Source organism: Rhizophagus irregularis, chromosome 11 (genome assembly GCF_026210795.1).
Source record: "Rhizophagus irregularis chromosome 11, complete sequence".
Taxonomy (NCBI): Eukaryota; Fungi; Glomeromycota; class Glomeromycetes; order Glomerales; family Glomeraceae; genus Rhizophagus; species Rhizophagus irregularis.
Window position 1 is genome coordinate 547,685 of NC_089439.1, and position 23,450 is coordinate 571,134.

Genomic DNA, 23,450 nt, shown 5'->3' on the forward strand with positions numbered 1-23,450 from the left:
TTTAGTCTTTAATTAATAAATTTGTAAATCAATATTAAAAATATTTAGCCAATCAATTTTTTTTAAAAAAAATCATATAATAGGGAAACTGATACCAACTCTGTGACATCTAGATAGTAACTCTTAACTCTTTTTTTTAAAAAATATATTACATATTATGTATGGATTACATACTTAAAAAATGTATCTATATATAAATATATATTATATCATTAAATGTTATAAATTATGTACTTAAAATAATGCAATATTATTTTTAATCCTATTCATAATTTGGATTTCCCAAATAATCAAATGATCAGTCAATTGGTTGGTCAGGGTAGTTAAATGGTCAAAACTAAAGCAGTTGTTCGGTCAAAAGGCTCTTAATATGAATGACTGATAACTGGCTATGATTAATTGTTGCCATCTTTAAATTTTTTGTAAAATATTCTTTGAATTTCATAATTCATAAAAAAAAAAAATATGATATAAAAAATATTAAAAATTCATGTAAAAAAAGGTGGATAGAAAAAATCATATGACTTAGTAAAATTGTCCGATTTTACCAACAATTTTGATAATGGCAATAATAAACTTGTTCTGAACACCTATTTTAGTTATTATCAATGATGTATTTAATTAATTTTTGGCTAATTTACGATGTTTGTTTACTATTTTTTTTAAGATCAATATTATAATTTATTATGATTTTAAAAATGTTTATAATTAAAATTTTATGGAATTATAAAAAAAAAACATTATTCCATGATAAATACAAAAACTGTTTGATGATTACATAAATGTTTGTTAACAAACCATGGGTTTCTGCAATGAAGATATTTGAATATCTTTTTCAAATTCATTTTCACGAATAGTTTTTTGTTGTTGTCTATATTTATACCATTTATATACAAAGAAAACTCCGACCGATAAGAAAATACCACTTAACAAAGATCCTATAATAACACCAACTAGTTTGATATTTAATGATAAGGGTGGTGAAGAAGAAGGTGATTGTGAGAGTGTTGGTGACAAGGTTGGTGACAAGGTTGATGACGAGGTTGATGGTGAATAAGATGGTGATGAAATTGAATGATCAAATTTTGTTGTCCATATATATTCTTCATTTTTACTTATATCAAGTAATAATATATCACTTTCAACTTTTCTATCATAACCATCACCTATTAAATTTTATTGTTTATTGTTAAAAATAAAAATTAATTTGTTTAAATAACAATATTTAAAATATTATATTTACCAAATGATATAACCATATATTTTCCAATTACATTTGCCTTATGAAAAGTTCTAGAGCTCGGATTTTTTCCAGAAATTTTTGGCACATACCAATTATAATTACTTAAATCTAATACATAAAGTGTAGTATTCGAATATCCGGGATTATTAAAATATCCTCCATAAATTATAATTCTTTGACCATCTAAACCTGTTAAAAATATTGATTATATTTCATTAAAATTCAAAACTTTTTTATAAATAATAAACTGTGTTCTTATTTAATTTCATACCAAGAATTGTGGAAAAACCAACTCTTTTAGAAGGAATTTCTCCCATTGTTATCTAAAATTTGATAATAAGTTAAATTATTTACAATGAAAACTTTTATATACAGTTGTGAATTAACTTACTTTTGTATCCCAATTATCATTAACCGTATCATATATATAAACCTATAAAAGCAATGACTTAATTTATTGCTTTTTATAAAACAATTGAAACATTTAAAAATTATAATACCTCATTTAATGATAAAGCGCCTTTAGTAAGGTTTAAAGTTTTACCAAAATTAATATCATTCGTACCACCTAAATGTATGAAATATATAAAAATTACTGGTTTACCCATATAAATAATTTTATTATTGGGCAATAAAGTAGCACCATAATGAAATCTTGGAGTTGGTGCATTTACTAAACTTCCTTCACTCAAATTAAGATTTGTTGTATCTAAAATAAGCATATCATTTGCTACAGCAACATTATCGTTAACACCTCCCCACAAATAAAATTTTCCATTAGAGTCTACAACTCCTGTTAAATCCCATTTTCTAATCATGGTAATTTTTTGAGGATTCCATGAAGTGCGATTCGGGTCAAATGTATAAACCAATGCCATTGTTTTATCGGATGAAGCACCTCCATATAAATATAATGTATCATTATTTACACCGCCTTTAGTTGAAGTTGCATCAGTATGTAATGGAATAATATTGATATTTGATAAATCTTGCCATGATAATAGTTGAGTATCATAAAGTACGGAAACATCAAGATAAAAAAATCTTTTTACTAGTGTGCCATTTGATACATCCTTACCACCCAAAATATACAATTTATTATCAACGAATGTGGCAGTATGGCGGTATATAACATTTGGCTTAAATGGCGTTGATTGACAATTTACATCAACTAATACTTGAAGTAATATCCATAATAAGAAATAAATTAAAGAAAATTTTGACATTATTATATTTAAAAATTAACGGGTAGATACTAAAAATAAATATTCGAAGGAAAAATTTATCTTTTAATAAAAAAATTTTGGCGTATTAATTAATATTCTTAGAGTTACACCTAATATTTAAAGAAAGTAATCAATTAAGATGGAACACAAACACAAAATGTTTCAAGAAAATTCGTCTTAAAGTCATGTGGTTGCACCAAAATGAGGAAATAACACATTTATTTATTAACATTACTTTATTCTCACATGTATTGTACATTCGATATGGTTAAGTCAAAACTTACTAGTATGCTACTTTTATTAATCTTTAAACTCAAGAATTTGAAAATTAACAAAATTATTTAAAATTACATTACAAATTATATTAAATATAAATAAGCAGCGTAATGTTCATTTATAAAAATTTCCTGGGAACCATGACGACATAATTATAAATAATAAATAAAACCACGTGAAGAAATAAGTAACTAACTCTGCATAACCTAATTATTATTTATTTTGGTTAAAATTAATTCCTATTTCTGAGTATATATATTTTTATATTTAGTAATAATATAATGAGTTTGTTTATTTTGTTACCTTATTTATCGGAATAAAAACACGGATATTAATTTTTCCTGTTATATTCTCTAAATCTGTATTCTGTAATACAAAGATTTTAGATGATCCTGATTTAATGTTCTTAATTTTTATCATTTTTTAAACTTTACGGTATTTTGAAATGTTTTATACTTACGTTTTTTATATTCCTTTTTTTTTCCGAAGCTTTTTTAAAAAAATAAATAAAATTCTTTATTGTTTTCTAAAAGTATTACACCTTTTATATATATATATATTTTTTTTTTAATTTATTTTTTTTTATGTTTTATATTTTTTTTTACAAAAACAAACATTTTATCTGTTTTTTTTTATTTTTTTTCTTAAAAAAAAACAAGGTCTCTTTATTTATTTACTTTTGTTTATTTCTTTTTTTTTTTTCAGGGATGGCCTTAGACTTCAATCTGGACTTCGAAATTGCAAAGTGGATTGGTATTTCATTTTTTTTGATTTGGGAACGTTACTAACGTTCTTTTTTTTTAGGGAATATTTCTTGTAAGGAGAAAACGAATTAGATCCGGATTAGTCGGATCGGGATAAAGTTTAACCGACCTGATAGCCACCCGAATTTTTAGATCGGGTACCCGTTCCGATCAGGTAGCTCGAAAGTGATCGACTCGTGCCGAAATATTAAATAAAACTTCATGCACATCGGAAATAAATCCGAAAGAAAAAAAAATATTCCTTTTAATATAAATGATAACCTATTGATTTTTATTGGCCAAGAAATAGCGCGTGTATGAAATTATGAAACCAAAAAAATGGATAATTTACAACAAGATTATCATAAACAATTACTTTTTTTCTATTCGTTTTGAAATAAAAAGAAAATAAGAGTAGGCTTTTGCTGACATTATGTGTTAATTAGTTCCTTGGAGATTATATGAAACGTAATTTTTTTTTGTTTTTATAAATTAAAAATAATTTTTTTTATTGTAGGTTATTTTTGTCAATTCATTTGCTCATTTGGATTATTTGTATTAAACCCACGTTTCAGATAAACTCTTTTGTAATAGTTTGTAGATGATAATCAGAAATATGAAAAGGTATGGTTAAAATATTTTTTAATTTTGCTTTATTGAATACACGAACTAGACTAAATTTAGTTATTAAAAAAACGATTTTTTTTTAATTTTATGTTACCTGAGCAAAAATTTTTGATATTACGTAGTACAACAAGAACCTAACCTGTTCTAAAAAAGATATTCTAGCTATTTTAGCTATTTTTAGCCAAATAAAAAATAAAACTATCAATTCCATAACTTTTGATACAAGTAAACCAGGATAAACCTAAATTCCGTGGAATAATATCGGGCATACAACAAATGATAAATGCCAGATGCCAATATTCGTCATAAAGTAGACACGTCAGGAATCAGGATGGTAACGTAATACTAACGTTTCACGTAATTCTGTGTAAATAATTTCTCTCCATCCATCCTTTAAAAGAAAAAATCCTTTAAAATAAAATCAATTTCTATCTAATGATATAATTATATCCTAATGGAATGTAGAAATGTAGAATTTCAGGGTAAAATCAATATTCTGGGTTACAGTTCTCATAAAAGTTTGTAACACTATTAAAGAAACAATTTCGAAAGAATTATCGTTATTCGTTATTTAAAGTATAGTCATTCGTGAAATTCTATCGATAACAGATATTGATTTACATTATTTAAACGTTTATTTATGTTGTATTAGTTAATAAGTAGATGTCGAAACATTTGTTCAAAACATTATGATTAATAATATTTCTCGCAAATTAAAAAATATTCAACGTTAACACCTGAAATCAAATTATGAGAATCTTCAAATGCCGGGAATTTTCTGCTTTTTGAGGAAGTGGTCCACCACTAAGAATAACTTTAATTTGTGAATCAGACCACAAAAATTATACATTCATAATCATTCATAATCGATCTAATAATAAAAAAAAAAGTATAGTAAAAAAGAATTTATTATATTTGATTAAAAACTAAATTAATCGTTTCGGCCAAAATTATTGTAATCCGGGTAATGGCTTATAACTTAACAAAAATGATCGGCATCTACTATTTAATTAGCCCATTATAGAGAGTAAACCGGTCACGACGTTATTATCTAAAAAAAAAACAATGTTTTACGCAGTTGATGAGAATATCAAGATTATAAATATGAATTATGAACATGATCGATCGGCGTATGACATAACATTACATAAGAACTGTTTTATTCATTTAGAGAATTCATTTTTTAATGAATTACTATAAATATCTATCAATAAAAAAATTGATAATCCGAAAATATATTAGCAGATATATGTCTTTATTTGATATTTTGATGTACAATGTACATCTTATAATTGTGCTATAAATATGGAATATCCTTTAAATAGATATTAAAAACTCAAAATTATCACTAATATACTGACTTAGTTTAACAAATATTGACTTAAATATTGTGTTAGATGAAATTTAATATTCTCTTTTTGATCAAAGGTGAATACTAATCTTTCCTGTTCCATATTTTGACCAATTTCATGACCATAAATATTTTATTCAAATAATTAGTAATTGAGAAAGGAGGAATAATTTCACATATAATCTTGTAAAATCGATTATCGTATTGTTGTTGGTAATAAAAAATATATTCATATTCATTAGTTTGAATACAAAATTCGTTATTATTTAATAAAGAAATAATGGTATTATAAGGAACTTCAATACAGGAAATATGATAATGATACAAATCATTTGGTGGTTTATAATAAAAGATATTAGGGATAAATTGAATCTGATTTTGATAAGAATTAATTATAATCTGCCGCGGCGCAGAAGTTACATTATCACTATCTGATGCATCTGATGAATACATATTTGCAATGATAAGATAAAATATGGATTTTTCTACGAGTTAATAGCACACATTTATATTGATTTCTGGTTTTGAGGGGTTTATTGATTTTAGGGTACAAATACGTCCGAGATGTTTAATTTTCGTTCAGAAAAAACAATTTTATCAGTAGTTTTATGAAAAATGCTACATTTGGTTATTAAATGCTCGCTATTCCGATATTTACCAACTATTTTAATCATGTTTTAAAAAAGTTTAGCACTTACAAGAATTTAAATATTGCATTAACTTTTTTAAAATAAACTAAATTTAAACAAACAATATGTACTATATAACTTATTATTTTATTCGAAACTCTCTACCCTTATTTATATATATTCGTGGAAAGTATTAAAAGGTTATTTGCTAAATTAGTGTAAACTATTTATGATATCAAATAATAAAACTAATTTAGAATGTTTTTTTTCCTCGTAAATGAAGCTAATTTTGATTAAACAAAAATTTTGAAAATATTGTCAATAGATCATGAAATATCATTTTAAATAATTTCCTAATTAAACATTTTATGAAAGAAATTATGAAACTTGCCAAGAAGTTTTATTCAGAAGGAGACTTAAGATTATTTTTAAATTATTAATAATCAACATATTTTCGTTCGATTGGTTAATTTTGTACGGATAAAATATTTTGCTTTACGCTCTAAAATTTTTTTTAACCACTTAAAGAGTGTAAATATGTATTGTAATTACGTTTTAGATTGGTACAGTAGTACAAATACATATATATTCCCTTTTTACGTCCGTAAATAAAAATTCACCATATTTGGTTACTATGATCAACACAATGTCTAGACATCATTGCTCTTAAGACACGACAACTAACGATACGTCGATACGGTCTCACGTGGCTGCATTATTTTTTTTTTTAAATTTAAAAAAAAAATTCTTGTAGTTTTAGTTAATTTATTTTATATTTCCGGATAATGTCTTGATGTACAACCATCATCCTACATATGCCCGATATGATGTTAATATAATATTATGTTTATGTGTAAGAAAATGTATCATGAAGCGCCGAAATAGTTACATTAGACAAATTCATAATGATTTATTATCCACTCCTTTTACTGCAATTAGTACCATAAATTTTATGATCAAGAAATTCAACTAATCTTATAGTGTTTCAGATCAACTACTCCTTTATTCAAGGACACCATTAGTGAAGAAGAGGTGCAGGCTAAGAATAAAGCAATGGAACATCACAATGAAGAAGTTTTTGCTCCATTACATAATACGAAGCCGAAATAGTTTGCGACTTACACTAATTCGAAAATAAAAAAACTAATTTTTAAATATTAACTACCTGCCTTTTATTATTCTTAACGAAAATAAAGAAAATCTATACTTTTTAATTAAAAAAATCAAATCGAAATTCATTTGTGACTAAAAGTGATTTTTACCCATTTGTCCAGTAGTATTTCAGTTTACCGGCAAGGTCATGTTGTTTAGTCAAACTCAATCAGCCTGTTTTTTTAACTTTTGGATATCGGACTGTCCAATTGGATGAAATGCCTGGAGAATTTACAATCATAAAACTTAAATTTTTGTTTATTTAGTTAGTATCAAAATACTGTTATTTGCATATGCTAATTTAAAGTTTTGTTCAATTACAAATTGATTTTATTGTACGAAAAATACAAATTACTCTATAATCAATGTTAAACAAAAACCAATTTTATATTATCTTTAATATAATAACAAAAAATAGAGTGTAGAAGTTTTCTTCTTAAATCTAGAAAGTATTATTTTTTTTACTGATAAACTAAGAGATAAAAGTTTGCTTAATTAATTCCTACAATTCCTTTCATTTATATATGATTTTAAATATATAGAATATATAGACAATTATTTTCATAGTATGAAATAAAAATAAGAAATGAGAATAAGTATTAGTTGTTTACTACGTATGGCCATAGTAAATAACTTTCTTATCATCCTGCTGGACGGGAATTTAGTTGATCAGTGATCACTATATAAAATAAACTATTTTAACTATTTTAGACTTTTGTGTGTTTGTGTATTCGTTAGCTTGATAAAACTTTTTTCTTCTTCTTATTTGAAGGGAATGTAAGTTCATATCACTAATTGTAATGTAACTATAAATATTAGTATTAAGATGCATTATAATAATAGCAAACCAATAAAAATCAATAAATTGTAACTATTCAATTAAACTATAACTATTATAGCTTATCATACTGGTTACATAGTTTATAAACGGCAAAAAAATACTAGATGCCCGGTAATAAAAAACAAACTTATTCCGTAAAATCAGTAATTTCTACCGTACTATTACTGAAAAGATTTTTTGTAAAGGGATTAAGTAATCGAGATGTATAAATAGCTTGAACATGAGTTGTTGATTTGTTGTTATTTTTAATTGATAAGAGATTTTCTTTTCTATATTCTTGTGTTTTCTTAAATTGTTCTTCAATTTCGTAGTGTTGTTTATTTTTCTTGAATTTTTGATCTAATGAATTATAAAATAATTCAATAATTTCTTTTACTTCAATAGAATTTGGTCTATTTTCTGGGTTTAAATCCCAACACCTTTTCATTAAATCAATATAACATTTTGGCGCAATTTTCTCATTGATTTCAGGTCTAATCCCATTACATATATTTAATACCAAAACCTGATCATGAGCACAATCATCAAAAGGTTGTCTTCCAGCTGCTACAAAATGCATAACCATACCAAAACTATATATATCTGCTGCTTGAGTATAAGGTTTTCCTCTTAATACTTCAGGAGCTACATATGGCATAACTCCATAAATACTTGCTTCGTCAATATCATCAATTTTTCTACATAATCCCATATCAGATATACATGCATTATAATTATTATCATTATCATTATTATTTTCGTGTGAGGAATAAATGTGAAAATCATTTAAAATTTCTTGCTTTGTAATCAATATGTTTCCTATGTGAAAATCACGATGAACCATCTGTTTTTGATGAATCTCACTAAGGCCATTAATAATATTAGTTAACACTTTTAATCCATTAAACCAATCAAAACTTTCATAATTCTTATCTAAATAATTATCGAAACTTCCTCCTTCAGCATATTCAAAAACCATAATATAATTTTTTGTATTTGGATCTTGAGATATTCCATATATTTTAAGAATATTTTCTATTTTTTGATTTGGATATGCTTTAACCTATTGAATAATATTTTAATATACAATATATATAAATGTTACTTTGCAAAAATAATTAAATTACAATGAAATTTCATACCTCATTTATAAACTCATCAAGGAAATTTTGTGAATTATGTAAACATTTTAAAGCAACTCTTGTATTTGGTTTTCTTCGCCAATATCCACCAGTATCACTTTCATGTAATAAGCCATCTTTCCATATTGCTGAATATACTGTAGAAAAACCACCTTTGCCTATTTCTTTAAGATCATAAAACTGATCATATGGCACCCATTCAAATATAACACCAAAATAATAAGAGTTATAATTAATATTTAATTTCATTTCTTGAATCAAATCACTAATTTTTTTATTTTCATGGCTGGTTTGACATAACATACAGCTTTTGTTATTTATTTCAAACTTATTGTTGTATTTTTTATAACAGTATATACAATAATATTTATCTTGAAGAACTAAAATAAAATCTTTTGTAATTGGATTTTGAGATATGCCATAACTTTCCTTTATTGAATACATGATCTGTTGTATATAATAAAATATTATATTAATAATTGATAATAATTAAAGATACATTTATAGAAATTTCATACCTCATTTAAACATTTATTATTAAAATCTTGTGAATTATAGAGGCATTTTAATAAAACTTTCTCATTTAATTTCCTTTTAAATTTCCTACTTATTTTACTATAATATAATAGACCATCTTTCCATACTGCTGTAGTAAATACACATTTTCCCATTTCATCACTAATATCAATAAACTTGTTATATGGTATCCATTCAAATACTGCATCCTCATAGCCATTAATCTTTAATTGCATTTTTTGAATGAAATTATCGATTTGTCCATTTCCACTAGTCCAGTTTGTAAAATCATTTTTTAAATAATTTATTTGGCATGATCTACACCATTTGTCATATTTATTTACATATATATTACCACATTTTTCACAATACTCTTCAAAATATTCACAATTCAATATTAAAATATAATCTTTTGTATCTGGATTTTGAGATATTCCATAACACCCATAAGTTGGTTTAAATTTTGTACTAATGTTATAATAAGAATAATCCAAGAAAGATTCTACCTAATAAAAATATAAAAGAAATTAATATTATATTAATATTCATATTAAATTAATAGGAAATTTAATACCTTATTTATAAATAATTCATCAATAACATTTTGTGAATTATATAAATATTTTAAACAAACTTTTTCATGTGACGTTCTCATCCATTTTATTTCATAAGTATTGTAACATAATGGGCCTTCTTTCCATATTGCTGTAGTTAAACAATTATTTCCTATTTCTTTGATATCAATAAACTCATTGTATGATATCCATTCAAATATAACAGAAGTTTTAATACCAACTTCTAATTGCATTTTTTGAATGGAATTATCAATCTTTTCATTTCCACTGGTCCATTTTGTATAATTAATTTTTAAATCATTTATTAGACATGATTCACAAAACGCATGATCTAATTTTGTATATTCTTTATCACATTCTTTGCAATATTTATTATAATATGTAATATGAATCACCAATATATAATCTTTTGTATTCGGATTTTGAGAAATTCCATAAATTAGTACATATGATACTGTAGCCTAGTTAAATATATAAAGAAGAAACAAATTATTATCTAGCAAATAAATAAATATATATTGAAAATTCATACCTTATTTAGAAATTCATCAGTAAGATTTTGTGAATTAGATAAGCATTTTAATACAACCTTTTTATATGAATTTCTCATCCATTCCTTCTCAAAATTATCATAATATAGTGGACCTTCCTTCCAAATTGCTGTAGACAATTCACCTTTTCCTATTTCTTTAATTTCAATTAACTCATTGTATGGTATCCATTCAAATATTAAATCAAAACTTGTCATAACATTTAATTGCTTCTTTTGAATAAAATTATCAATTTTCTCGTCTCCACTGGTCCAGTTGATAAAATTATCTTTTAATTGATTTATATGACATGATTTGCACCATTTTCTTGCTAAATCCATTTCTAAATTATATTCAGAATTATAATCTTTAAGATGATAATCATATCGTATACCACATTTTTCACAATAAAAGACAAAATATTCTTTGCCAAAAATCAAAATATAATCTCTTGTAACTGGATTTTGAGAAATTCCATAGTCTTCCTTATTGTCTAGTAAGAAATATGATTTAACCTATTAAAATACAGTAGGAAATTAATATTATACTAATATTCAAATTAAATACGTAAAAAATTTTATTACCTCATTTATAAATTCATTTGTAATATTTTCTGAGTCATATAAAAATCTTAATACAACTTTTTCATATGATGATCTTATCCATTCCTCTTCATCTTTATCATAACTCAATGGACCATCCTTCCATATTGCTGTAGCAATATCACTTTTTTCTAATATTTTAATTCCAATAAACTTATCATATGGTATCCATTCGAATACTACTTTTCTATTATTTCTATTATAACCTGGGACATATTCTAATTGCTTTTCCTGAATGAAATTATCAAATATTTCATTCCCACTGGTCCAATTTGCAAAATTTTTTGAAAGAAATTCCATTGAATATTAAAATTTTTGGACAGAGAATAAAATGTAATTACCCCCCAAAGATTAGTATACAAAGAAAATTGGCGTAAATTGTGTTGCATGTCACAAGTAATGAACAACATATATATTTGATCACATGATCAAATTTACACAAGATTTTGTGAAGTCACGTGACTTTAACCAACAAATGCAATGTGCAAAGGTGACTTCCAATCATTTGTCTGGAACTGTTTTTGTACACTTTTGTGCTTGTCAATGTTATAGGACTCCGCCTAATATAGTGACTTATAATATTTTGTTATAATACTGTGTGGCTAATATCAACGTGATTTAACTTTGAATATTATGCTCTTTTAGCTTAGCTCACAGTATAAAATTATTTCTATTGTCATTTTTTTATATAGCCTTCAGTTCTAAGTCACTTTTTCTTGAAAATTCTTATGTAGGTGGTTGTGTAGAAAAAATTAACTATGATCGCGTAATTCTGCTCCGCCCCTTTTGGTAAACGAAATTCTCTATTTTCCATATTAAACAAAAAATCATAAATTACCGGAAAATTTCCTTGTAATTCGTGTGAAAATAGCCATCATTGAACTTGTGAAAGTAATTTTTTATATCATAGCTAAATTGAATTAATCTAAATATATATGGATAAAATTACGGTACTTACATATTATTTAAATATGACAAGAATCTGATTTTTATTATATAAAAAAATGTATACATGTTACTCTAAAATAAAAACATTCTTAAACACAAAATAATCAATTTTAACAAAGATTTAAATATAATAAGAATTTCATTTCAAATATAAATAGTATTATTTTATTACAAATTGAGAGAACAAAATTTAATTAAATAATTCCTACAATTCTCAAAATTTTTTTTTGCATCTATATATTCTTTTTTCTTTAATCTTTTATTCTTAATTTTAAATAAAATAATAGTAAATAAAAAAACATTTGTTTTGTACTTTTTGTGGATGATACGGTGACCTATTTTAAAACTCTCATTTTTTAGAGACGATAATGTTAAATGAACCCTTCACATTAATCAATGATTTCTATTGTATTACTACTAAAAAGACATTTCATAAATGGATTAAGTAATCGAGATTTATAAATAGCTTGTGCATGAGTTGTTGATTTGTTGTTTTTGATTGATAAAAGATTCACTTTTCTAGATCTTTGTGTTTGTTTAAATTGTTTTTCAATTTCATAGTGTTGATGTCTCTCATTCTTAAATTCTTGATTTAATGAATTATAAAATAATTCAATTATTTCTTTTATTTCAGTAGAATTTGGTCTATTATTTGGATTTCCATCCCAACACTTTTTCATTAAATCAATATAACATTTTGGCGCAATTTTCTCATTGATTTCGGGTCTAATCCCATTACAGATATTTAATACCAAAACCTCATCATGAGCACAATCAGCAAAGGGTTGTCCTCCAGTTGCCACAACATACATTATCATACCGAAACTAAATATATCTGCAGCTTGAGTGTAGGGTTTTCCTTTTAATACTTCAGGAGCTACATAAGGTATAACTCCATAAACATTTGATTCATCATCATCATCAATTTTTCTATACAAACTCATGTCAGAAATACATGCATTAAAATTATTATTCATAAATAATATATTCCCCATATGAAAATCATGATGAACCATCTGTTTTTCATGGATTTTATTAAGACCTCCAATAATATTAGTTAATACTTTTAACCCAATAAACCAATCAAACCTTTCGTAATTTTTTTCCAAATAATTATTGAAATTTCCACCTTCTGCATATTCAAGAACCATAATATGATCTTTTGTATTTGGATTTTGTGATATTCCATACAATTTAATTATATTATTCATCTTTTGATTTTGATATTCTTTAACCTATTAAATATACATTAACATATATAAAAATTACTCTGGTAAATAATTATAAAGAAATCATACCTTATTTATAAACTTATCGATAAAATTTTGTGAATTATGTAACCATTTTAAAGCAACTCTTGTATTTGGTTTTCTTTGCCAATATTTTCCTCCAATAGAATCTCTTTTATTATGAAATAATAAACCATCTTTCCATATTGCTGAATATACCGTAGAAAAACCACCTTTTCCTATTTCTTTAATATTACTAAACTGATCATATGGTATCCATTCAAACATCATATCAAATTCATCAGAGTTATGATCAATGCTTAATTTCATTTCTTGAACCAAATCACCAATTTTTTTATTTTCATGGTTGGTTTGACATAACATACAGCTTTTATATTTTATTTCAAACTCATTGTTGTATTTTTTATAACAGTTTATACAATAATATTTATCCTGAAGTACTAAAATAAAATCTTTTGTAATTGGATTTTGAGATATACCATAACTCTCCTTTATTGAATACATAATCTGTTATAATAAAATATTATATTAATAATTGATGATAATTAAGATATATTTACAGAAATTTCATACCTCATTTAAAAATTTCTTATTAACGTTTTGTGAATTATAGAGATATTTTAGTAAAACTTTACCATTTAATTTCCTTTTATATTTTTTGTCTATATTACTGTAATATAATGGACCATCTTTCCATATTGCCCTGGCAAATCCACTTTTTCCTGTTTCATTAATATCAATGAACTTGTTATATGGTATCCATTCAAATATTTCATTTTGACATGTATTATTTATTTTTAATTGCATTTTTTGAATGAAATCATCGATTTTCTCATTTCCACTGGTCCAGTTTGTAAAATCATTCTTTAAATAATTTATTAGACATAAACTACACCATTTGTAATATTTATTTTCATATTTATTGCCACATTTTTCACAATACTCTTCAAAATATTCACAATTAAAAATTAAAATATAATCTTTTGTGTCTGGATTTTGAGATATTCCATAACACCCATAAATTGGTTTATCATCTGTACTAATGTTACAATAAGAATAATCCAAGAAAGATTCCGCCTAATAATATAAAAGAAAATTAACATTATATTAATATTCAAACTATGTTAATAGAAATTTTAATACCTTATTTATAATTTCGTCAGTGACGTTTTGTGAATTATGTAAATATCTTAAACAAACTTTTTCGTATGATGCTCTAACCCACTCCTTTTTATATGTATCATAATATGATGGACCTTCCTTCCAAATTGCTGTAGTTAAACAACTATCTCCTATTTCTTTGATATAAATAAGCTCGGTATATGGTACCCATTCAAATATTATGGTATTTTCATTACTCATTTTCAATTGTTTTTCTTGAATGAAATCATCAATTTTTTTGTCTCCACTGGTCCAATTTATAAAATTATTTTTTAAATAATTTATTAGACATGATCTACAGCATTTATGATTTAATTTTGTATATTCTTTATCACATTCTTTGCAATATTTATTATAATATTTATTATGAACCACCAAAATATAATCTTTTGTATTCGGATTTTGAGATATCCCATAACATTTATATGATACAGTAACCTATTTAAATATACAAAAAAAAAATAAATTATTATCTAGAAAATAAATTGATGGTTTGAGAAATTCGTACTTCATTTACCTCATTAAAAAATTCATCAGTAAAATCTTGTGGGTTAAATAAATATTTTAATACAACACCTTTATATGAATCTCTTATCCATTCCTTTCTAATATTGACAAAATATAGTGGACCTTCCTTCCAAATTGCTACACAGAATCCTTTTCCTAGTTCTTTAATTTCAACTAATTCGTTATATGGTATCCATTCAAATATTAAATCATACCTTCCTTTAATATTTAATTGCTTCTTTTGAATAAAATTATCAATTTTCTCATCTTCACTGGTCCAGTTAATAAAATTATCTTTAAAATGATTTATATGACATGATTTACACCATTTTCCATCATGATAATTACCATATCTTTCACCACATTTTTTACAATAAGAGGCTAAATAATCATCGTAAAAAACCAAAATATAATCTTTTGTGACTGGATTCTGGGATATCCCATAATCTCCGTCATAATTTAGTAAATATGATTCAATCTATTAAAATTCAAAGAAATTAATATCATACTAATATTCAAATTAAACTTGTAAAAAAATTTATTACCTTTTTTATAAATTCATTAGTAATATTTTCTGAGTAATATAAAGTTTTTAATATAACTTTTTCATATGATGATCTTATACATTCCTCTCCATAATAAAATAATGGACCTTCCTTCCATATTGCTGTAGAAAAACCTCCTTCTCCTATCTCTTTAATTTCAATAAACTTATCGTATGATATCCATTCAAATACTGCCGTTCGATCACTATATTTTAATTGCTTTTCTTGAATGAAATTATCAATTATTTCATTCCCACTTGTCCAATTTGCAAAATTGTTTGTAAGAAATTCCATTGAAAATAAAATTTTTGAACGTTAATGATCACCCTTGCTTGTATTTATAAAAAATCAGTACCAAATTTGGTTACAAGGAAAATATGGCGTAATATTGTAACACATTTCTATTTTTATAGTTAATAGTAGTGTACCAGTAATGAATGGACCATTATATTTAATCACGGGATCCAATTTAGGGAACGTATTTAAACATAACGTTCAACTTAGATGTGCAAGTTTGTACTGAAAATTTAAAACAATCCAATTTATTAAAATATTAAGTAAAAAAATATATGTACGGAAAGTAACGATATTTAGTTACTTCAATAATTTAATTACAACCCCACTATCCAACTTTAACAAAGAAATACTGTATAAAAAAAACTGGAACTAAAAAATTATTTACCTTGCAAATTTAATGAATGAAAAAGTCATAATGTAAGTATAACAATTACGAGCTCAAAGCTAATAATTAAATATTTTAATCGTAAAAAAAAAAGTTTCAAGAACTAATATTGAAGCCGTTAGCCAAATTATAGTGCAACGTAGTTTATGTAATGACACGAGTTATTTTTAATCACATGACCACTAAAAGTCTTAAAATGCGTCTTTATTATTTTTAAAACTTTTTAAGCTGATCGCTAGATAATATTTTGAATAAAAATTTTATAATCAAGAATTATATAAAAAAAATTAAGCCATGCAATGGGTCCAGTTAGCATATAATAATATTTAAAAATTGCGAGGATTTTTTTTTGCTACCCCCATTATTAACGAGTCGAAGGGAAAATGAGCAATTATACAGGGGAAAAAATAGTCCATTACTGTTCACAATGGAGTAATGAACCGACACAAAAAATATCAATTAAAATAAATTAGACGTTAACTGTTAAGCTATATTAAGCATTGCGTGATGTTCAAGTGTTTTATTTTTATCTACTTCGTTAGCTGATATAAGAATTTGACATTTTATTGTTCTGATTATGAAAATTAATTTATTGCCGTACTAATCATAATAAAATTCTTATGAAAACACAATGTCACGACGAAAATTATATACAGTATGTGATTTATTTGAAATTTCTTTTTTATCTCATCCTTGGTAACAATCAACAAAGATCAATAAATTATGCAATATTTTGACGGCGTATCGACGATTCCATAGGAATTGATGCATACTATCTACCTTCTCAACTACGGCCTGAAATGTTTCACTCCATTTTCTTTCAGGTAGCGCTCATTTACCCATCGTATGTTAGCATATAAGCCCATAGGCCCGTCCTGGTCTATTTTTACGTACATAAATATTTTGAAATTTCTTCTGTTGCTTAATAGTTGCTGAGTTCGGTGTGTCCCATTCCATTTACTCATTGAGTATTTTTTTTTCTGACTTCGACGGCAATCATAAATCATGATGTCACGATTGATCACGTACTTTCTTGTGATATCATGTGATCAGTGATGACGGATTTTGCTGGAACTTTCTTTTTGTAGATGATTGCGTGGATGGTCATCGGTGCTTGTCAATCTTCTGTACTTGAAGTCTTACAAGATTTAGACTCCTTCTTGCCTTTAGAAGGTTTGGCTTCCGATGATTCATTGATTCACCCAGTTTCATCCGTGATGAATCCGATTGGTTTTCTATGTTTTCCGTGTTCGTCATACAATCGCTTTGCTGCGCCACATAATCATCTTGTTATCCATCTTTTGCGTGAGGATGTTGTATTTCTGCGTATGCTTGCATAGCTAATTCACATCCAACAGGACTATGAAAAGTTCGAAATTTGTGTGTAAGTAGCTTGTTCACAAAATTTCGATATTAATTTTATACCAAAATCTTAAGAGCGCTAGTTGGTCCCTCATAGTTTTTGGTGAGAAAGTCATGAAATTTTGATAATATTGATAATATTGAAAAATTTCATACTTTCCAACAAACGGAAAATTTTATTTAGTTCTTGCTGAAAACTGACGGTTCATAATAATTTATTTTTTTCAAAAAAAAAAAAAAATACTTATATTTTTTTGCTGCGGATTTTTAACAAAAATAGATTTTTGTATTCTCCATCATAAAATTTAATCAATAATTCACGTTCCTGGTCTCTGTTATGATAATTATTATTTTATATATAATATACAGTAGTTAGCTCATTTTTATAACGAATTTGGCGTCCATATCAGGCATAGTCTAGATAAATTTGACATATTGTTTATATTAATACGATCTTAAAGAAAATTTGTTGTAAATAAAGTCATTAATTATTTATGGTTAAATAGTGTACAGCTTCTAATTAGCTTATATATTAAAACCAGCACTACACTCAAATCCTTGATGTTAAAAATTTGTTTAACCAAAGTTTGTCATAAGGTCGTTCAATTGTATAGCATTATTTGCATTAAAAAATTCTCTTGCTAAAACAAGCGGTAAAAATAAACCACGGAAATGTTTCAGTTAATACATAGTGACAACTATAACCACCTTTTACTCCTATATTTATAGGAGATTTTCTCCGGTTAAACGCACGTAGTTATTTGCTCATAACTGAAAAATAGATACAGTAGTATATGTTTCCTTATTATTTAATAATCTATGTTCGATTATGTTTTAAATCGGAAACTCTTTATTTCAAAAGTTGTAGTTATGAAACTATACCATATGAGGAAGGTATTTATGATACATATCTGGACCTACAACAATTGGATATTCTTTGACGTAGTTAAATGTAACAATATCGCTCAAAATTACTATTAATCCACTAACAAACAAAGAAACGATGTGATGATACATTTACAAAACGTAAGATAATCAATCATATTACTTTTATAATAACAATTAAATGAGAGCGATATAAATATTAAGGAACATTAGAGCATAAACATTCAACCTGATCGCAATCGAATAAGAAAATTGTTTTATCGTTAAACAGATTTTTTTTTTAAATATATTTTGTTGACATTCTTTAGAAAACTGGTTGTTGGTGATAAGCGTGATTACGTGACTGATCCTTATCATTCATATAATTGTGTTTAAATTATGTTTATATTATTTTTTTAAACTAATATTTTTGATTTTCTTATTGGTTATCCTGCTATTTATTAATTTGATCGTTATACGTAATTTAATATATAAATTTAAATAAAACTTCAAAAGTTGATTCGCTTTTCTAAATTTATAATCATACAAAGTCAACTATTTTTTTTTACATCGGTCCGTTGTGAAGTGTCCAGTTGAGTAATAATATATAAGCCAGTCAGCAATATAAACAAATTCTCGTATCAGTTTAACAACTTAAAAATTAAAATACTATTTTTGGCTTCTCTTATATGAAGAACTTAAATAGTATCTAAATTAAATGAAACTTTCATTATTATCTTGAAATATAATTATTTATTTACTAAGATTTGGTTATAGTCAATTAATACTAGAGATAAAAATATATTGTATTAAAATAATTGTATAGGTATTGAAATTCTAGGAAATCTCTAAATCCGGTCTCTCAAAAGCGACATTTTTAGAAGTTTGTTTTAAGAACTTAATAATAAAAAACTATACATTTACAATTACAAATCCAAGATAAATATTTATCTAGTCAAATTCAAATATATGGACTGAAACACTTTATTAATAATTATGAAATTTGCTATTATCTTTATACTGTAAATTTAAAGTTTTGTTCAATTACAAACTGATCTTTATTATATAAAAAGATGTTTACATATTACTCTATAATCAGTGTTAAACAAAAGCTAACTAGTATATATTTTAAATAATAAATGGTAACAAAAAATGATGAGCAAAAAATGAAAAACAAAAAATCGAATAAGCAAAGTAAGTTGTTCTTATATCTGGAATTAATATTTCTTTCCTTTTTTTTTGGCTGTTAAACTAAAATATGGCAAATTACTTCATGATATATAAATGAGCTTTTAACACTCCTTTTACATTAAAATTTAGACCATTATTTCTAAGAAATTTACAAGCTATAAAATAAAGTAAGAATAAGAAATGAGACAAATAAAAAAATAGCAAAATAAAAAATACACTTACTTTGTAAAATCAGTAATTTCTACTGTACTGGAAATATTTTTTGTATAAGGGTTAAGTAATCGAGATCTATAAATAGCTTGTGTATGGGTAGTTGATTTGTTTTTCTTAATTGATAAAAGATATTCTTTTCTATATTCTTGTGTTTCTTCAAATTTTTCCTTAATTTCATCAAGTTGTTGTATATTTTTTAGTATACTTTTTTGATATTCTCTATTTTTTTGATCTAATGAATTATAAAATAATTCAATCATTTCTTTTATTTCAATAGAATTTGGTCTATTACCTGGATTTCCATCCCAACACTTTTTCATTAAATTAATATAACATTTTGGTGCAATTTTTTCATTTATCTCAGGTCTAATCTCATTACATATTTTTAATACTAAAAACTCATCATGAGCACAATCATCAAAAGGTTGTCTTCCAGTTGCTACAACATACATAATCATACCAAAGCTATATATATCTGCTGCTTGAGTATAAGGCTTTCCTTTTAACACTTCGGGAGCTACATATGGCATAACTCCATAAATATTTGCTTCATTAATATCATCAATTTTTTTACATAACCCCATGTCAGAAATATGTGCTAAATTATTATTCATAAATAATATATTTCCTGTATGAAAATCACGATGAACCATCTGCTTTTGATGAATTCCATTAAGACTTTTAGCAATATTATTCAATACCTTTAATCCATTAAACCAATCAAACTTTTCATAATTCTTATTTAAATAATTATTGAAATCTCCTCCTTCAGCATATTCAAAAACCATAATATAATCTTTTGTATTTGGATTTTGAGATATTCCATATATTTTAAGAATATTGCCTATACTACTATTTGAGTATACTTTAACCTATTATATAACATAAATATATATTAATATAAATTCCTTTGTTAAAAAATGCTTAAATTATAAAGAAATTTATACCTCATTTATAAATTCATCAAGAAAATTTTGTGAATTATTTAAATATTTTAAAGCAACTTTCGTATTTGGTATTCTAATTTTATTTATACTATCTAATAAACCATTTTTCCATATTGCTGAATATACTATAGAAAAGCCCCCTTTACCTATTTCTTTAATATCATCAAACTGATCATATGGTATCCACTCAAATACTACTTTAGAATAATAATAATCAACATTCAATTTCATTTCCTGAATCAAATCATTAATTTTTTTATTTTCACATTTTGTTTGACATGATATACAGCTTTTATTATCTATTTCAAACTTATAATTGTATTTTTTACCACAATTTTTGCAATAATATTTAAATTGAAGAACCAAAATAGAATCATTTGTATTTGGATCTTGAGATATACCATAACTTTCCTCAACTAAATAAGTAATCTGTTATATAATACAATAAATTTTCGTATTAATAAATAAAATGATTATTAATAATTAAAATTAAACTTCATACCTCATTTAAAAATTTATTATTAATGTTTTGTGAACCATATAGATATTTTAATAAAACTTCCTCATTTAATTTCCTTTTATATTTCTTGTTAGATATACTATAATATAATGGGCCATCTTTCCATATTGCTGTAAAAAAGCCACCTTTTTCAGTTTCATTAATTTCAATAAACTTATTGTATGGTATCCATTCAAATATTGTATCTTTATACTCATTAATCATTAATTGGTTTTTTTGAATTAGACTATCAATTTTTTCATTTCCGCTAGTCCAGTTTGTAAAATTATCTTTTAAATGATTTATTTGACATAATTTACACCATTTTTCATATTCATTATCACATTTTTCATATTCATTACCACATTTTTCACAATAATAGTCAAAATATTCAATATTAAAAACCAAAATATAATCTCTTGTATCTGGGTTTTGAGACACTCCATAGTCCATTTTATTTGTTAAATATGATTCAATCTAATAAATATAAAATAATTAATATTATATTAAAAATAAATATTTAAAACAATTTAATACCTTATTATTTATAAATTCATCAGTAACATTTTGAGAATAACTGAGATATTTTAAAAAAACTTTTTTGGATAATGTTCTCATCCATTTCTTTTCATGAGTATTATAAATTAAAGGACCTTCTTTCCATATTGCTGTAGTTAAGCAATTATCTCCAACTTTTTTGATTTCAATAAACTTATTATATGGTATCCATTCAAATATATTAGAACTTTCAATACTAGTTTTTAATTGCCTTTTTCGAATGAAATCATCAATTTTTTCATTTCCACTGGTCCAATTTATAAGATTACTTCCTAGATATTTTATTAAGCATGATTCACAACACTTATGGTTTAATTTTGTATATTCTTTATCACATTCTTTGCAATATTTATTATAATATTTATTATGAACCACCAAAATATAATCTTTTGTATTTGGATTTTGAGATATTCCATAACAATCAATTGAAGTAGTAGCCTATTTAAATATAAGAAAAAAATATTAATATCTTAAAAAATAAATAAGCTACATTTAAAGAAATACAAACCTCATTTAAAGATTCATCAGTAATATTTTGCGAGTCAGATAAATATTTTAATACAACTTTTTTAGGTTCTTTAATCCATTCCTTTTCAACAACATCATAATGCAGTGAACCTTCCTTCCAAATTTCTACAAAAAATCCAACTTTTCCTATTTCTTTAATTTCAACTAACTCATTGTATGGTATCCAATCGAATATTAAATCATAACTTGTCTTAATATTTAATTGCTTCATTTGAATAAAATTATCAATTATTTCATTTCCACTAGTCCAGTTTGTAAAATTATTTTTTAAATAATTTACATGACATGATTTACACCATTTATGATTTCGATCTATCCAATAACGATCATAATTTTTATGATCTCGATCTATCCAATAACGATCATAATTTTTATAATCATCAAAAATATATTTATATTGTTCTCCACATCTTTCACAGTAATAATTATTGTTTAAAACTAAAATATAATTTCTTGTATCTGGATTTTGAGATATTCCATAATCCGAGTAAGAATCATCTAATAAATATGATTTAATCTATCAAAATACAAAAGAAATTAATATTATACTAATATCAAAATAAATTCGTAAAAAATTTTATTACCTTATTTATAAATTCATCAGTAATATTTTCTGAGTCAGATAAAAATCTTAATATAACTTTTTCATATGATGTTCTTATCCATTCCTCTTCATTTTTATCATAACTTAATGAACCATCCCTCCATATTGCTGTGGCAAAATCACTTTCTTCTATCTTTTCAATTTCAATAAACTTATCGT

General features: G+C 24.7%; 5 protein-coding genes across 5 annotated transcripts; 1 reads left to right on the forward strand and 4 right to left on the reverse strand.

Annotated features, from left to right (window-relative positions):
• Window positions 1-789: 789 nt before the first annotated feature.
• On the reverse strand, window positions 790-2,469 carry OCT59_002672 (uncharacterized protein; the record flags this gene model as incomplete). Its single annotated transcript, XM_025332437.2, has 5 exons — window positions 790-1,166; window positions 1,244-1,432; window positions 1,515-1,566; window positions 1,635-1,676; window positions 1,744-2,469. The coding sequence occupies 5 exons, from the start codon at window positions 2,467-2,469 to the stop codon at window positions 790-792; spliced, it is 1,386 nt and encodes a 461-aa protein (XP_025172026.1).
• A 3,081-nt stretch (window positions 2,470-5,550) lies between these two features.
• OCT59_002673 (uncharacterized protein) lies at window positions 5,551-5,919 on the reverse strand (the record flags this gene model as incomplete). Its single annotated transcript, XM_066145077.1, has 1 exon — window positions 5,551-5,919. The coding sequence occupies one exon, from the start codon at window positions 5,917-5,919 to the stop codon at window positions 5,551-5,553; it is 369 nt and encodes a 122-aa protein (XP_065995830.1).
• Window positions 5,920-8,215: 2,296 nt separating this feature from the next.
• OCT59_002674 (uncharacterized protein) lies at window positions 8,216-11,732 on the reverse strand (the record flags this gene model as incomplete). The annotated part of the gene is made up of 2 exons (XM_066145078.1): window positions 8,216-8,487; window positions 11,639-11,732. The coding sequence occupies 2 exons, from the start codon at window positions 11,730-11,732 to the stop codon at window positions 8,216-8,218; spliced, it is 366 nt and encodes a 121-aa protein (XP_065995831.1).
• A 5,881-nt stretch (window positions 11,733-17,613) lies between these two features.
• On the forward strand, window positions 17,614-17,865 carry OCT59_002675 (uncharacterized protein; the record flags this gene model as incomplete). Its single annotated transcript, XM_066145079.1, has 1 exon — window positions 17,614-17,865. One exon carries the CDS (start codon window positions 17,614-17,616, stop codon window positions 17,863-17,865), a length of 252 nt encoding a protein of 83 aa, XP_065995832.1.
• A 2,225-nt stretch (window positions 17,866-20,090) lies between these two features.
• On the reverse strand, window positions 20,091-22,898 carry OCT59_002676 (uncharacterized protein; the record flags this gene model as incomplete). Its single annotated transcript, XM_025323594.2, has 7 exons — window positions 20,091-20,097; window positions 20,165-21,027; window positions 21,103-21,531; window positions 21,605-21,677; window positions 21,924-22,078; window positions 22,139-22,597; window positions 22,668-22,898. The coding sequence occupies 7 exons, from the start codon at window positions 22,896-22,898 to the stop codon at window positions 20,091-20,093; spliced, it is 2,217 nt and encodes a 738-aa protein (XP_025172029.2).
• Window positions 22,899-23,450: the final 552 nt, after the last annotated feature.